General features: G+C 37.9%; 1 protein-coding gene across 1 annotated transcript in view; it reads right to left on the bottom strand.

Annotated features, from left to right (window-relative positions):
* LOC138334060 (uncharacterized) overlaps positions 1–18,200 on the bottom strand; it is a 47,802-nt gene that overhangs the window by 16,032 nt on the left and 13,570 nt on the right. The window contains exons 7-10 of the mRNA XM_069282775.1: positions 1,853–1,950; positions 1,103–1,229; positions 730–861; positions 153–422 (exon numbers count right to left, since the gene is read on the bottom strand). Of these exons, the coding sequence (XP_069138876.1) occupies positions 153–422; positions 730–861; positions 1,103–1,229; positions 1,853–1,950 (627 nt within the window). The remainder of the gene's footprint in view (positions 1–152; positions 423–729; positions 862–1,102; positions 1,230–1,852; positions 1,951–18,200) is intronic.

Below are 18,200 nucleotides of genomic sequence, written 5' to 3'. Positions count from 1 at the left end.
GTTTGTAAGTTCTTTTATTCTTCTTTTTATCTACTTACCAATCCGTCGATTGTGACATTTTTCTTGAATTCTTTGTATATTTAGTTATTGTTTTATATGTTTGTCTTTTTTATCTCTTTCCTTTATTTTTGTTTTTCCTCTTTATACCTTACCTTTTGGACAGAGTCCTCCAGCTCGTGAAATACAGTATTCTCCTGGTGGCCATGTTTCCAATGTCCCAGAAATGGTCGATTTAAATGTACAGAACTCGAGTTTTGTAGCTTGTGACGTCACACTACCAGCAACACTGTAATCACGTGAGCGGTCCCCTTGACCGTAATGGGTGATGGAACCCTTCTTTGAACCACCCGGACACTCCACGTCTTTCACCTTGAGCATAGAATATCCTCCGGTAGGCCACTCGTTATTTTTCTCGGCATTCGCTTGATATTTGTGAAAATAGTGTATTTGTTCATTAATTGTGAAATTTTAGCATAAAATAAATGAAAACAAAATATTAAATCTCAATTTCAAAAATATCTTACCTCTTCTTCACTTACATTTGCACAAACTATATTTGATAAGCACTTCTATGTAGGGCTAAGATATAGATCAATATGGACGATTTGGAGGAAGTCAAAAACAATGAATGTCTGTTACCATTATTACACAGAGAGTTGTTGACAGAGAGTGATGACAAAATATGCAGAGAATTCTAAATGAAGGAAAGAAAACTAACAGTCTGCATACCAACATCTTCAATGGTGGTGCAGTTGGTTGCGGGATCTAGCCCTGCGATACAGCGACATTCACAACGACCATTTCTGTAGGTAAGGTAGCCTTCATACGCACAGGTTACGTTATAGTTAGGACATTTGTCATCTGAAAATGAAAACAGTATGTAAAAAATAACATGCAACACCAGTAAAAGCTAAGAATGAGTTTCGGATGGTTTGTATCAAAATCTTGTTTGTGTGAATCTATAATCTATTATTTTCATAATTTCTGTTACTAGTTCACACCTGCTACAAGACCTTATATATGCTCTGCGTCCTAGCATACGCAAATGCACACTTATCCAACTACCTGAACCGTATCCGTGTACGCATGCCCCGTGCCCTACCTGTACACCTGTACACCTCCTCGGCCTCTCTCAGGAAGTAAAAGAACTGTGACTCGCTGTCTCCTATCAGATACTTCATGCGTGGGTCCAGCAGTGTAATGACAGGTAGACCATTTTTGTTGAAAGCCTAGAAACATATCCATACCATAAGGTATAAAAGATCACACTGATGTCAGTAATATACAAAGGAAAAGGTTTATCACATAATCCGTCTGATATCCAGTGATTTCGCCCGTGCAATATTTTTGCATAGTCCACTAGTTTTATATAACCTGGAGAGATTTTCATTTTCATTGGATGGAAATATTCATTGTGACGACAAACAATAAAATAACGTCAGGACGGCGGGACAAAATGGCGGCTTCCGGCGAATTTTCGGAATATATCTTGACGTGAAATTCTTCCTAGTCTTATGTAGGTTTTTGTAGTTATGTGATAAAAAGTATCTTAAATTTGTTTGTGTTAATATATAAAATATAAACTTAATTTAATTTACATCGATTGCGAAACAACTCGTCTCAAAGTTTTAAATTTTGCTCGCCAAGGCTCGCAAAAATAAAAACTTATAAAATCTCATATGAAATGATCACTCATGTAAGATCCTATATTTATGTGACAGTTTGCCACCTTTTCTAGGATGCCTATGTATAGGAATATACTAAAATGTATCATGGTACATGTATATGTACAAATAATTCTGAAAATTATTTATCGACAAATGATTACATCACTAGGAGTATGTACACTCACCTTCATACCATAATGCATGACTGAGGTATGATCGTATTTCCACGGAAATACCTTCCTTCTTCTGTGAAAGTCCTGTTTGTAGAAGGCATAGATGTTATCTGTGAAGGGAAGATGGTCGTGAATCAGGAGAAACGTCCCGCGTACTAACGATTAAATCCTGGGCAAAACACTATTGAACGATTTTTTTTTTCAAAATTTTAAAAGCAAAACATTATTAATTCAAATTCTTGGAATCAAAATTTTATTTCAAACCTCAGTTTCGAGAGCAACTTTCACACAAAGTGATGACTACCTGGTTTGATGTTTTGTGGAGTTACTGTCACACAAAGTGATGATTATCTGGTTTGATGTTTTATGGAGTAACTATCACACAAAGTGAGGACTACCTGGTTTGATGTTTTATGGAGTAGCTGTCACACAAAGTGATGACTACATGGTTTTATGTTTTATGGAATAACTGACACACAAAGATATGACTACCTTGTATGATGTTTTATGGAGTAACTGTCACACAAAGTGATGACTACCTGGTTTGATGTTTTATGGAGTAACTGTCACACAAAGTGATGACTACCTGGTTTGAAGTTTTATGGAGTAACTGTCACACAAAGTGATGACTACCTGGTATGATGTTTTATGGAGTAACTGTCACACAAAGTGATGACTACCTGGTATGATGTTTTATGGAGTAACTGTCACACAAAGTGATGACTACCTGGTATGATGTTTTATGGAGTAACTGTCACACAAAGTGATGACTACCTGGTATGATGTTTTCGGGAGTAACTGTCACACAAAGTGATGACTACCTGGTATGATGTTTTATGGAGTAACTGTCACACAAAGTGATGACTACCTGGTATAATGTTTTATGGAGTAACTGTCACACAAAGTGATGACTACCTGGTATGATGTTTTATGGAGTAACTGTCACACAAAGTGATGACTACCTGGTATGATGTTTTATGGAGTAACTGTCACACAAAGTGATGACTACCTGGTATGATGTTTTATGGAGTAACTGTCACACAAAGTGATGACTACCTGGTATGATGTTTTATGGAGTAACTGTCACACAAAGTGATGACTACCTGGTTTAAAGTTTTATGGAGTAACTGTCACACAAAGTGATGACTACCTGGTATGATGTTTTATGGAGTAACTGTCACACAAAGTGATGACTACCTGGTATGATGTTTTATGGAGTAACTGTCACACAAAGTGATGACTACCTGGTATGATGTTTTATGGAGTAACTGTCACACAAAGTGATGACTACCTGGTATGATGTTTTCGGGAGTAACTGTCACACAAAGTGATGACTACCTGGTATGATGTTTTATGGAGTAACTGTCACACAAAGTGATGACTACCTTGTATGATGTTTTATGGAGTAACTGTCACACAAAGTGATGACTACCTGGTATGATGTTTTATGGAGTAACTGTCACACAAAGTGATGACTACCTGGTATGAAGTTTTATGGAGTAACTGTCACACAAAGTGATGACTACCTGGTATGATGTTTTATGGAGTAACTGTCACACAAAGTGATGACTACCTGGTATGATGTTTTATGGAGTAACTGTCACACAAAGTGATGACTACCTGGTATGATGTTTTATGGAGTAACTGTCACACAAAGTGATGACTACCTGGTATGATGTTTTATGGAGTAACTGTCACACAAAGTGATGACTACCTGGTATGATGTTTTATGGAGTAACTGTCACACAAAGTGATGACTACCTGGTATGATGTTTTATGGAGTAACTGTCACACAAAGTGATGACTACCTGGTATGATGTTTTATGGAGTAACTGTCACACAAAGTGATGACTACCTGGTTTGATGTTTTATGGAGTAACTGTCACACAAAGTGATGACTACCTGGTATGATGTTTTATGGAGTAACTGTCACACAAAGTGATGACTACCTGGTATGATGTGTTCGGGAGTAACTGTCACACAAAGTGATGACTACCTGGTATGATGTGTTCGGGAGTAACTGTCACACAAAGTGATGACTACCTGGTATGATGTTTTATGGAGTAACTGTCACACAAAGTGATGACTACCTGGTATGATGTTTTATGGAGTAACTGTCACACAAAGTGATGACTACCTGGTTTGAAAGTTTTATGGAGTAACTGTCACACAAAGTGATGACTACCTGGTATTGATGTTTTATGGAGTAACTGTCACACAAAGTGATGACTACCTGGTTTGATGTTTTATGGAGTAACTGTCACACAAAGTGATGACTACCTGGTATGATGTTTTATGGAGTAACTGTCACACAAAAGTGATGACTACCTGGTATGATGTGTTCGGGGAGTAACTGTCACACAAAGTGATGACTACCTGGTATGATGTTTTATGGAGTAACTGTCACACAAAGTGATGACTACCTGGTATGATGTTTTATGGAGTAACTGTCACACAAAAGTGATGACTACCTGGTATGATGTTTTATGGAGTAACTGTCACACAAAAGTGATGACTACCTGGTATGATGTTTTATGGAGTAACTGTCACACAAAGTGATGACTACCTGGTTTGAAGTTTTATGGAGTAACTGTCACACAAAGTGATGACTACCTGGTTTGATGTTTTATGGAGTAACTGTCACACAAAGTGATGACTACCTGGTATGATGTTTTATGGAGTAACTGTCACACAAAGTTATGACTACCTGGTATGATGTGTTCGGGAGTAACTGTCACACAAAGTGATGACTACCTGGTATGATGTTTTATGGAGTAACTGTCACACAAAGTGATGACTACCTGGTATGATGTTTTATGGAGTAACTGTCACACAAAGTGATGACTACCTGGTATGATGTTTTATGGAGTAACTGTCACACAAAAGTGATGACTACCTGGTATGATGTTTTCGGGAGTAACTGTCACACAAAGTGATGACTACCTGGTATGATGTTTTATGGAGTAACTGTCACACAAAGTGATGACTACCTGGTATGATGTTTTATGGAGTAACTGTCACACAAAGTGATGACTACCTGGTATGATGTTTTATGGAGTAACTGTCACACAAAGTGATGACTACCTGGTATAAGTTTTATGGAGTAACTGTCACACAAAGTGATGAATACCTGGTAAGTTTGAGTAATGTCACACAAAGTGATGACTACCTGGTATGTTTTATGGAGTAACTGTCACACAAAGTGATGACTACCTGGTATGATGTTTTATGGAGTAACTGTCACACAAAGTGATGACTACCTGGTATGATGTTTTATGGAGTAACTGTCACACAAAGTGATGACTACCTGGTATGATGTTTTGGAGTAACTGTCACACAAAGTGATGACTACCTGGTATTTTAGATGTGTTCACTGGGAGTAACTGTCACACAAAGTGATGACTACCTGGTATGATGTTTTATGGAGTAACTGTCACACAAAGTGATGACTACCTGGTATGATGTTTTATGGAGTAACTGTCACACAAAGTGATGACTACCTGGTATGATGTTTTATGGAGTAACTGTCACACAAAGTGATGACTACCTGGTATGATGTTTTATGGAGTAACTGTCACACACAAAGTGATGACTACCTGGTATGATGTTTTATGGAGTAACTGTCACACAAAAGTGATGACTACCTGGTATGATGTTTTATGGAGTAACTGTCACACAAAGTGATGACTACCTGGTTTGAAGTCACACAATGATGACTACCTGGTATGATGTTTTATGGAGTAACTGTCACACAAAGTGATGACTACCTGGTATGATGTTTTATGGAGTAACTGTCACACAAAGTGATGACTACCTGGTATGATGTTTTATGGAGTAACTGTCACACAAAGTGATGATACCTGGTATGATGTTTTATGGAGTAACTGTCACACAAAGTTGATGCTACCTGGTATGATGTTTTTATGGAGTAACTGTCACACAAAGTGATGACTACCTGGTATGATGTTTTGGAGTAACTGTCACACAAAGTGATGACTACCTGGTATGATGTTTTCGGGAGTAACTGTCACACAAAGTGATGACTACCTGGTTTGATGTTTTATGGAGTAACTGTCACACAAAGTGATGACTACCTGGTATGATGTTTTATGGAGTAACTGTCACACAAAGTGATGACTACCTGGTTATGATGTTTTATGGAGTAACTGTCACACAAAGTGATGACTACCTGGTATGATGTTTTATGGAGTAACTGTCACACAAAGTGATGACTACCTGGTATGATGTTTTATGGAGTAACTGTCACACAAAGTGATGACTACCTGATGATGTTTATGGAGTAACTGTCACCAAAGGATGACTACCTGTTGATGTTTTATGGAGTAACTGTCACACAAAGTGATGACTACCTGGTATGATGTTTTATGGAGTAACTGTCACACAAATGTGATGACTACCATGGTATTATGATGTTTTATGGAGTAACTGTCACACAAAATTGATGACTACCTGGTATGATGTTTTATGGGAGTAACTGTCACACAAAGTGATGACTACCTGGTATGATGTTTTATGGAGTAAACTGTCACACAAAAGTGATGACTACCTGGTTTATGTTTTATGGAGTAACTGTCACACAAAGTGATGACTACCTTGTATTATGTTTTATGGAGTAACTGTCACACAAAAGTGATGACTACCTGGTATGATGTTTTATGGAGTAACTGTCACACAAAGTGATGACTACCTGGTATGATGTTTTTCGGGAGTAACTGTCACACAAAGTGATGACTACCTGGTATTATGTTTTATGGAGTAACTGTCACACAAAAAGTGATGACTACCTGGTATTGATGTTTTATGGGTAACTGTCACACAAAGTGATGACTACCTTGATATGGTTATGGAGTTTCAGACCAGGTACCTGTAACGTTGGTGATCACACAAAGAAAACATTGAGTGATGTACACTGGTATGAGTGATGTTCGGATGTAAAACATTGTACACCTGTATGTTTTGGATGTGTTTGTCACACAGAAAACATGACCTGTACTACCCAGTGGTATGTATGATGTTTTATGGGAGTAACTGTCACACAAAGTCACAAAAACATTGTATGTGTTTTATGGTGTTTGTCAATTGTACCTGGTATTGATGAGTCAGTCACAGAAAACATTATGACTACCTGGTTTGATGTTTTATGTCTGTACCTGGTATTGATGTGTTCGTCAGTAACTGTCAGAAAACATTGACTACCTGGTATGATGTTTTCAGACCAGAAAAATTGTACGCAAAGTATTGATGTGTTTATGTACCTGGTATTGATGTCATGTCAGACAGAAAACATGTGTGATGATACCTGGTATGTGAACAATGTTTTATGTGTAACATTGTCAGACAACCAGAAAACATGGTATATGTATGTGTAAGTTGTGATGTTCAGACCAAAAACATGTACCTGGTATGGTACCTGTGGTCATGAGTGAAACTTGTACTGTGTTCGTATGACCAGTAAATTGTCACACATGATGTACCTGGTATTGTTTCAGACCAGAAAACATTGTACCTGGTATTGATGTGTGTTAACTGTCACACAAAAACATGTACCTGGTATGATGTTTTTGGAGAAAACTGTCACACAAAGTTTCGTCAGACCAGAAAACATTGTACCTGGTATGATGTGTTTGGACCAGAAAACATTGTACCTGGAGTAACTGTCGTTCGTCACCAGAAAACATTGATGACTACCTGGTTTGATGTGTTTGGTCAGTAACCAGAAAAACATTGTATGTACCTGGTAGTGTTATGTCAGACCAGAAAACTACCTGGTATGTGATGTTTTGTCAACTGTCACACAAATTGTACCTGGTATTGATGTGTTTGTCAGACCAGAAAAAATGTGTACCTGGTATTGATGTGTTAACATGTGGTGTGTAACTGTCACACAAAAAACATTGTACCTGGTTTGATGTTTTGTCAGTAACTGTCACACAAAGTAATTGACTACCTGGTATGATGTTTTATGGTCAGTAACCAGAAAACATTGTACCTGGTATTGATGTGTTCGTCAGACCAGAAAACATTGTACCTGGTATTGATATGGTCAGTAACTGTCACACAAAAAACATTGTACTGGTATGGTGTGTTCGTCAGACCAGAAAACATGATGTACCTGGTATTGATGTTTTTGTCAGACTGTCACAAAAACATTGTACCTGGTATTGTATTGTGTGTTGTCAGACCAGAAAACATGTGTACCTGGTACTGTATTGACTGTCACATTGGTGATGACTACCAGAAAAACATTGTACCTGGTATTGGAGTGTGTTTGTCACACCAGAAAACATTGTACCTGGTATTGATGTGTTTCAGACCAGAAAATGGAGTACTGTCATTGATGTGTTGTCAACCAGAAAACATTGTACCTGGTATGATGTGTGTTCGTAACTGTCACACAAACATTGTACCTGGTATTGATGTTTACTGTCAGTAACTGTCAAAAACATTGTACCTGGTATTGATGTGTTATGTCAGACCAGTAACTGTCAGAAAACAGTGATGTACCTGGTAAAGTAACAAAACATGTGTTTATTGTCTGTCACAACCAGAAAACATTGTACCTGGTATTGATGTGTTCGTGAGTAGACCACAAAAAAACATGTGTACCTGGTATTGATGTGTTCGTCAGACCAGAAAACATGTACCTGGTATTGGTGTGTTGTCAACCAGAAAACATGTACTGGTACCTTGAATGTGGTATTGTACTGGTATTGATGTGTTCGTCAACACAAGAAAACAATACCACCTGTATACATTGGTGTTTTTGAGAACTGTCAGAAAACATTGACTACCTGTATGCAGTATGTTTACCTTGACCAGAAAACATTGTACTGGTATGATGTGTGTTATGTCAGACCCAGAAAAACATTTGTACCTGGTATGATGTGTGTTTGTCAGACCAGAAAACATTGTACCTGGTATTGGTGTTATGTCAGACCAGAAAAACATTGTACCTGGTATTGGTGTGATGTCAGACCCAGAAAAACATTGTACCTGGTATTGATGAGTCTGTCACACAAAACACATTGTACCTGGTATTGATGTGTTTGTCAGACCTAGACAAGTAACATTGTACCACAATTGATTGTAGACCCTGGTATGATGTTTATGTGAGTTGTTGTCAACACAGAAAACATTGTACCTGGTATGATGTTTTATGAGTAACTGTCACACAAAATGAGTACTGGTACCTGGTATTGATGTTTATGTCAACCAGAAAACATTGTACCTGGTATGATGTGTTTTATGTCAACAGAACAAAGTGATTGTACCTGGTATTGTATGTTTTATGGAGTAACTGTCAGAAAAACATTGTACTGGTGATGTTTTACTGTATTGTACCTGGTATTGATGTTTTCGTCAGTAACTGTCACACAAAACATGATGTACCTGGTATTGATGTTTTATGAGTAGTGTCACCAGAAAACATTGTACCTGGTATTATGTGTGTTTATGTCAGACCAGAAAACAGTTGTCACCTGGCATTGTGTTTGTCAACCAGAAAACAATTGTACTGGTACACAAAGTATGATGTGTACCTGGTATGTGTGTTTCAGATAACACAAAAACATGTATACCTGGTATTAGTGTGTTATGTCAGACCAGAAAACATTGTACCTGGTTGCATGTTTTCGTCAGACCAGAAAACATTGTATGGTGTGATTTTATGGAGAAAAATTTGTCACACAGAAAACATTGTACTGTACCTGGTATTTGATGTTTTATGGGAGTAACTGTCACCAGAAAACATTGTACAGTGTTTGTCACCAGAAAACATTGTACCTGGTATTGATGTGTTTCGTCAGACCAGAAAACATTGTAACTGTGTCCACACAGAAGTGAATACCTTGTATTAACTGTACATTGTACCTGGTAGTGTTCTGTCACACAAAAAACATTGTACCTGGTATTGATGTGTTTCGTAATGTCACCAGAAAAACATTGTACCTGGTATGATGTTTACAATACTTGTAAGGTCACACAAAAATGACATTGTACCTGGTATTGATGTTTTGTCAGTAACCTGAAAACATTGTACCTGTGACCTGTACCTGGTTTGATGTCAGACCAGAAACACAAATTGATACCTGGTATTGTGTTCGTTTTATGGAGTAAACTGACCAGAAAACATTGTACCTGGTATTGATGTGTTTGTCAGACCTGAGAAAACATGTACCTGGTACACTGGTGTGTTGTGTGTATGTAGTGTTGTCAGACCACAAAACATTGTACCTGGTATTGATGTGTTCGTCAACCAGAAAAATACCTGGTATGATACCTGTACCTGGTATTGATGTGTTTGTCAGACCAGAAAACATTGTTGTACCTGGTATGATGTTTTATGGAGTAACTGTCACAGAAAACATGATGTACCTGGTATTGGTGTGTTCATTGTACCTGGTATTGACTGTCACACAAAGTGATGACTACCTGGTATTGATGTTTTATGGAGTACACTGTCCACACAAAGTGATGAAAACTGGTACCTGGTATTGATGTAATTCTTGAGTCAGACCAAAAACATAATGTTGTACCTGGTATTGATGTGTTCGTCAGACCAAAAAATTGTTACCTGTACCTGGTATTGATGTTTTCGTCAGACCAGAAAACATTACACCTGGTATTGATGTGTTTATGTCAGACCAGAAAACATTGTACTGGTATTGATGTGTTTATGGAGTCAGACCAGAAAACATTGTATACCTGGTATTGATGTGTTTGTCAGTAACCACACAAATGATTGTACCTGTATTGATGTTTTATGGAGACTGTCACAAAACATTGACTACCTGGTATTGATGTTTCGTCAGTACCAGTCAAAAAATGATGTACCTGGTACCTGTGTTGACACACAAGTATGATAGTATGTTCGTCAGACCAGAAAACATTGTACCTGGTATTGATGTGTTGTCAGACCAGAAAACATTGTACTGTGTATTATGAGTGTAACTGTCAGACACAAAAACATTGTACCTGGTATGGCATTGTGTTTGTGGAGAACAGTCACAAACATTGATTGATACCTGGGACCAGAAAACATTACCTGTTATATGTGTGTGTTGTCAGACCAGAAAACATGATGACTACCTGGTAGTATCAGACCAGAAAACATTGTTTATGGAGTACTGTCACACAAAGTGATGTATCAGACCAGAAAACATTGTAATGTACTGGTTTGGTGTAAAATGTCAGACAAAAAACATGATTGTACCTGGTATTGATGTGTTTCGTCAGTAATGTCACAGACCAAAACATGATGTACCTGGTTTGGCAGTGTTGTGGATGTAACCAGACAAACATGATGTACCTGGTATGATGTTTGTGTCGTCAGACCAGAAAACATTGTACCTCTGTGGTATGTATATGTGTTTTGTCAACCAGACCAAAAAAGTACTTGTACCTGGTATTATGTGTTTGTCACACAGATGAATGAAAACATTGTGGATGTCTACCTGGTATGATGTGTTGGTAACTTGACCAGAAAACATTGTACCTGGTATTGATGTGTTGTCAGACCAGAAAACATTGTACCTGGTATTGATGGTTGTGTCAGTAACTGTCACACAGAAAACATTGTAACATTGATACTACCAAAAACATGTGTACCTGGTATGATGTGTAGTAACTGTCACCAGAAAACATTGTAGTACCTGGTATGATGTGTTCGATGTCAACAGAAAACATTGTACCTGGTATGATGTGTTTTGTCAGACCAAAAACATTGTACACTGGTATATGTGTGTCGTCAGACCAGAAAACTTGTACCTGGTATGATGTGTTTGTCAGACCAGAAAACATTGTACATGGTACCTGAAGTGTTGTCAGTAACCAGAAAACATTGTACCTGTATTGTGTGTTCGTCAGACACAGAAAACATTGTACCTGGTATGGTTTTGTTTGTACCTGGGTATTGTGTACTTGTCAGACCAAAAACATTGTACCTGTATGATGTACCTTACATGTCAACCTGAAAACACATTGTTTTATGGTACCTTGATGATGTGTTCACCAGAAAACATTAGTACTGTCATGTGTTGTCAGACCAGAAAACATTGTACCTGGTATTGATGTGTTTGTGTCACACCAGAAAACAAATGTAAGTAAACATTGTCACCTGGCAAATGTGTGTTTGACCAGAAAACATTGTAACTGGTATTGCAGTGTGATGTTACCAGAAAACATTGTACCTGGTATTGAGTGTGTCATGTCAGACCAGAAAACTTGATGTACCTGGTATGATGTGTGTTAATGTCAGACCAGGAAAACATTGTACACTGGTATGATTGGCAGTGTCGTTGTCACCAAAAACATTGTAACATGTGTTCGTGGAGTACTGTCACAAAATGATTGTACCTGGTATTGATGTTTTTGTCAGACCAGAAAACATTGTACCTGGTAATGTGTTGATGTACTACCTGGTATATGTACCTGGTATGTTTTATGGAGTAGTAACTGTCACAGAAAATTGATGTACCTGGTATTGATGTGTTTATGACATAACTGTCAGTGTTCAATGTCACAAAAATGATGTACCTGGTATGATGTTTTACATGTCAGACCAGTACACAAAGTATGTGTTTACCTGGTATAAAGTTTTGATGGAGTAACTGTTATGTCAACCACAAAAACATTGTAGTACCTGGTATTTTTATGGAGTAACTGTCAGACCAAAAACACCTGTAACTGGTATGGTGTGTAATGTCACACAAAACATTGTACTGGTACCTGATGTTTTACCTGGAGTAATGTCAGACCAAACTGAAAACATAGTGACCTACCTGGTATGTGACCAGAAAACATGTACCTGGTATTGGTGTTTATGTAACTGTCACAAAAGTATGTACCTGGTATTGATGTTTGTCAGACCAGAAAACAGTAATGTAATACTTGTGTTTGTCAGACCAGAAAACATTGTACCTGGTATTGATGTGTTTCGTCATACCAGAAAACATTGTACCTGGTATTGTATATGTGTTTGTCAGTAACAGAAAACATTGATGACTACCTGGTATGATGTGTTTGTATGGTTGTAGACCAAAAAACATTGTACCTGGTCTGGTTGATGTGTTTGTCAGACCAGGATAACATTGTCACACCAGAAAACATTACATTGTACTTGTTATGTGTAATGTCAGACCAGAAAAACATTGTACCTGGTATTTATGTGTTTTTGTGTCAGACCAGAAAACATTGTACCTGGTATGATGTGCAGTGTCTACTTGACCAGAAAACATTGTACCTGGTATTGATGTTTTATGTCAGACCAGAAAAAATTGTATGGTACCTGGTATTGATGTGTTTTGTCAGACCACAAAACATGTACCTGGTATGGATGTGTTTATGTCACTGACACAGAAAACATGGTACCTGGTATTGATGTTTTATGTCACCAGAGTAACATGTCAAAACATTGTACCTGGTATGATGTTTTATGTGTAACATTGTATGTCACACCAGAAAACATGTATTATGTTTTGTCAGACCATGAAAACATTGTACCTGGTGTATGATGTGTTGTAACAGACAAAGTATGATTGTACCTGGTATGTATGGTTCTGATGTCAATGACAACAGAAAACATTGTACCTGGTATTGATGTGTTTTATGGAGTAACCAGAAAACAAATGATGTACCTGGTATTGTGTTTATGTCAACCAGAAAACAATGATGTACCTGGTATATATGTGTTGTCAGACCAGAAAACATTGTACCTGGTATGGATGTGTAACTGTCAGACCAGAAAAATTGATATGGTACCTGTATGCAGTGTTTATGGAGTCAACCAGAAAACATTGTACCTGGTATGATGTGTTCGTCAGACCAGATTGTACTGGTAACTGTCAGACACAGAAAACATTGTACCTGGTATTGGTGTGTTGTCAGACCAAAAAACATGTGTACTGGTATTGATGTGTTTGTCAGACCAGAAAACATTGTCACTGATGTGTTGTCAGACAGAAAAACATTGTACCTGGTATTGTTTGTGTTGGAGTCAGACCAGAAAACATTGTACCTGGTTGTGATGTGTTGTCAGACCAGAAAACATGTACCTGGTATTGATGTCGTATGTCAGACCAGAAAACATTGTACTGGTATTGATGTGTTTATGACCAGAAAACATTGTATGGTATGGTGTGTGTTTGTCAGACCAGAAAACATTGTACCTGGTACCTGGTTTTGGTGTTGTCAGACCAGAAAACATTGTACCTGGTATGACACAAAGTGTCATGTCACACAAAACATAGTATGTACCTCCATTGTGTGTTATGTCACCCACAAAACATTGTACCTGGTATTGATGTGTTTCAGACCAGAAGAAAACATTGTCACACAGTATTCACCTGTGTGTAAGTACCAGAAAAACATTGTACTGGTATTGAGTGTAACTGTCACACCAGAAAACATTGTACCTGGTATTGATGTGTTTTAGACCAGAAAACATTGTACCTGGTATTGGCTGTGAGTCATGACCAGAAAACAATAGTACTGGTATGTTTTGTGTGTCACTAACTGTCACAGAAAACAAATGTACCTGGTGTACCTATGTATGGTTTGTGGAGTAACCAGAAAACAAAAGTATGTCACTACCTGGTATTGATGTGTATGGAGTAACTGACAGAAAACATTGTACCTGGTATTGATGTGTTATGTCAGACCAGAAAAACATTGTACCTGGTATGATGTGGGAGTAACTGTCACATCAGACAGAAAACATGATGTACCTGGTATTGATGTGTTGAGTAACTGTCAAAAATGATGTACCTGGTATTGATGTGTTTGTACCAGACCAACATTGTACCTGACAAAGTTATGTAGTACCTGGTACCTGTATGATGTGTTCGTACCAGAAAACATTGTCACACACAAAATGATTGTACTGGTATTACCTGTTTGTCAGACCAGAAAACATTGATACCTGGTATTGATGTATGTCAACCAGAAAACATTGTACCTGTAATGTGTTTGTCACCAGAAAACATTGTACTGGTATGGTAGTAATGTCACACAGAAAACATTGTACCTGGTATTGATGTTTGTCAGACCACTGTCATTGTACATTGGTACCTGGTAGTGTGATGTTCGTCAGACCAGAAAACATTGAAATTGTACTGGTGATGTGTTTAGACCAGAAAACAGAAAACAAAGTGTGTGTACCTGTACCTGGTATTGATGATGTGTTTCGTCATGTCACCAGAAAACATTGTACCTGGTACCTGGCAGTGTTGTCAGACCAGAAAACATTGTACCTGGTATTGTATGTGTAATGTCAGACCAGAAAACAAAAACATTGTACCTGGTATGTGTTGATGTCAACCAGAAACACATTGTACTGGTGTACCTGTTGTATCAGTCAACCAGAAAACAAGTGTACTGGTTTACCTGGTATTGTGTTTATGGAGTCAACCACAAAACATGATGTACCTGGTCACCTTGAGTTGGAACCAGAAAATTGTACTGGTACCTGACACAGAAAACATTGTACTGGTATGATGTGTTTCGTCAGACCAGAAAAATGATGTACCTGGTATTAAAGTGTTATGTCACAGACACAAACATTGAGTACTGGTCATTACTTGGTCAGTGATGTATGTACCTTATGGTTGTTGTCAGACCAGAAAACTGTACACTGGTCACACAAAGTGTGACGTCAGACCAGAAAACATTGTTGTACCTGAGTGTTGACTGTGTTCGTCACACCAGAAAACATTGTACCTGGTATTGGATGTGTTGTCAGACCAGAAAACAACTGTACACCTGGTGATCAGACCAGAAAACATTGTACCTGGTAGGATGTGTTTGTACCAGAAAACATTGTACCTGGTATTGATGTAATGTTCAATAACGTCACACCAGAAAACATGACTACCTGGTATGTAGTGTTGTTGTCAGTAACCAGAAAAACATGTATGTACCTGTCATGTGTTTATTGGTGTGTAACTGTCACACAAAAACATTGACTACCTGGTATTGTTTGCATGTGTACAGAAGTCATGTACTGACATGAAAAACATGATGACTACCTGGTATGATGTGTTTATGTCAATTACACACAGAAAACATTGTACCTGGTATGATGTTTTGTCATAACTGTCAGAAAACATGTGACTGTACCTGGTATTGATGTGTTTATGGAGTAACTGAACACAAAACATGTACCTGGTATCACCTAGAAAACATTATTGTGTCATGGATTGTAATGTCACACCAGAAAACATTGTACTGGTCATACCTTGGCAGTGTACCTGATGTTGTGTTGTCAGACTGAAAACAATTGTGATGACTACCCAGAAAACATTGATGTATTTTATGTAATTGTCAGACCAGAAAAGTAAATGATGACTACCTGGTATTGATGTGTTCGGGAGTAACTCAGACACAAAGTGATTGTACCTGGTATTGATGTGTAATGTCACACAGAAGTGATGTACTACCTGGTATGTACTGATGTTTTATGTCAGACCAGAAAACAAGTACTGGTACCTGTTTGTAGTTGTTGATGTTCGTCAGATGGTACCTGGAAACACAAAAGTGTATGATTGTACCTGGTACCTATGATGTGTTGGATGTCAGACAGAAAACACATGTACTGGTACATGTGTTCGTAATGTCACCATGATTGTACCTGGTATGATGTGTTTTATGAGTAACCAGAAAACATTGTACCTGGTAGTATGTGTGTTTTACCAGAAACACATGAGTACCTGGTATTGATGTGTATGTCAGTAAAACATTGTCACCTGTAAAGTGTTCTGTCAACCAGAAAACTACTGGTATGACCTGTGTTTCAGACCAGAAAATATGTCAACAGTCAACAAAATGTACTGACTGTCACCATAATGTGTTTGGTATGGATGTAACTGTCAGACCAAAAACATTGATGACTACCTGGTATTGATGTGTTTGTCAGTAACCAGAAAAGTGATGTACTACCTGGTATTGATGTTTCAGTAGACAGAAAACTGTCACCAAAGTGATGATGTACCAGAAAACATTGTACTGGTACCTGTGTTGTCAGACCAGAAAACATTGTACTACCTGGTACCTGTTGTGTTGTCAGAACCAGAAAAATGTGTATATACTGGTTTGATGTATGGAGTAACTGTCACACAAAAACACCTGTACTGTTTTATGTAGTACTTCTGTCACCAGAAAACATTGTACCTGGTATGTTTATGGTGTGTGTCAGGATTCAGAAAGAAAACATTGTATTGTACCTACTGTCACCAGAAAAGTTTGTGGAGTAACTGTCACCAGAAAACATTGTACCTGGTATTGCAGTGTGTTGTCAGACCAGAAAACAGTTGTACCTGGCATGTGTTTATGTCACCACAAAAAAATTGTTTTGTAACTGTCACATTGTACCTGGTAGTGATGTGTGTTGTAACAGAAAAACATAGTACTGGTATTGACATTACTGGTGTTGTCACCAGAAAACATTGTACCTGGTATTGATGTGTGTTGTCAGACCAGAAAACATTGTACCTGGTATTGATGTGTTATCAGACCAGAAAACAGTAGATGTACCTGGTTGTCACAGAAAACATGTACCTGGTTGAGTGTGTTTTATGGCAGTAACAGTGTCACACAAAACATGATGTACCTGGTATTGATGTGTTTGTCAGACCAGAAAACATTGTACTGGTAGTGATGTGTCAGTACCAGAAAACATTGTACTGGTGTTTGGCAGTGTTCGTCACAGAAAAAAACAGTACCTGGTATTGACAGTTTATGTCACCAGAAAAAAACATTGTATGTACCTGGTATGATTGATGTGTAACTTGATGTCACACAGAAAACATTGTACCTGGTATTGATGTGTTCGTAAGACCAGAAACAGAGTGTCACACAAGTATGATGTGTTCGTCATGTAACCAGAAAACATTGTACTGTTTTACCTGGTAGTAATGTGTCACACAGAAAACATTGTACCTGGTATGGTGTTTTGTCAGACCAGAAAAAGACCTGGTATTGAGTGTTGTTGTCAACAGAAACAAAAGTACATTGTACCTGGTATTGATGTTTTGTCAGAACAGTCAAAACATGATGTACCTGGTATTGATGTGTTCGTCATGTAACCAGTCACAAAAGTGACAAGTACCTGGTATTGATGTTTTATGTCAACAGAAAACAATTGTACTGACTACCTGTATGATGTTTTATGTCAACTGTCAAAACAAAGTGATGTACCTGCAGTATGATGTGTTCAGACCAGAAAACAGAGTACTGTACACAGTGTCAATGTCACACCAGAAAACATTGTACCTGTTATGGTATTGCAGTGTGTCAGTCACCAGAAAACATGTTGGTTACCTGTAGTTGTGTTTTGTCACTGTCAGAC

The sequence above is a fragment of the Argopecten irradians genome, chromosome 10 (genome assembly GCF_041381155.1).
Source record: "Argopecten irradians isolate NY chromosome 10, Ai_NY, whole genome shotgun sequence".
Classification (NCBI taxonomy): domain Eukaryota; kingdom Metazoa; phylum Mollusca; class Bivalvia; order Pectinida; family Pectinidae; genus Argopecten; species Argopecten irradians.
Note: the sequence above shows the minus strand (reverse complement) of the source record. Positions and strands in the feature narration are given on the sequence as shown.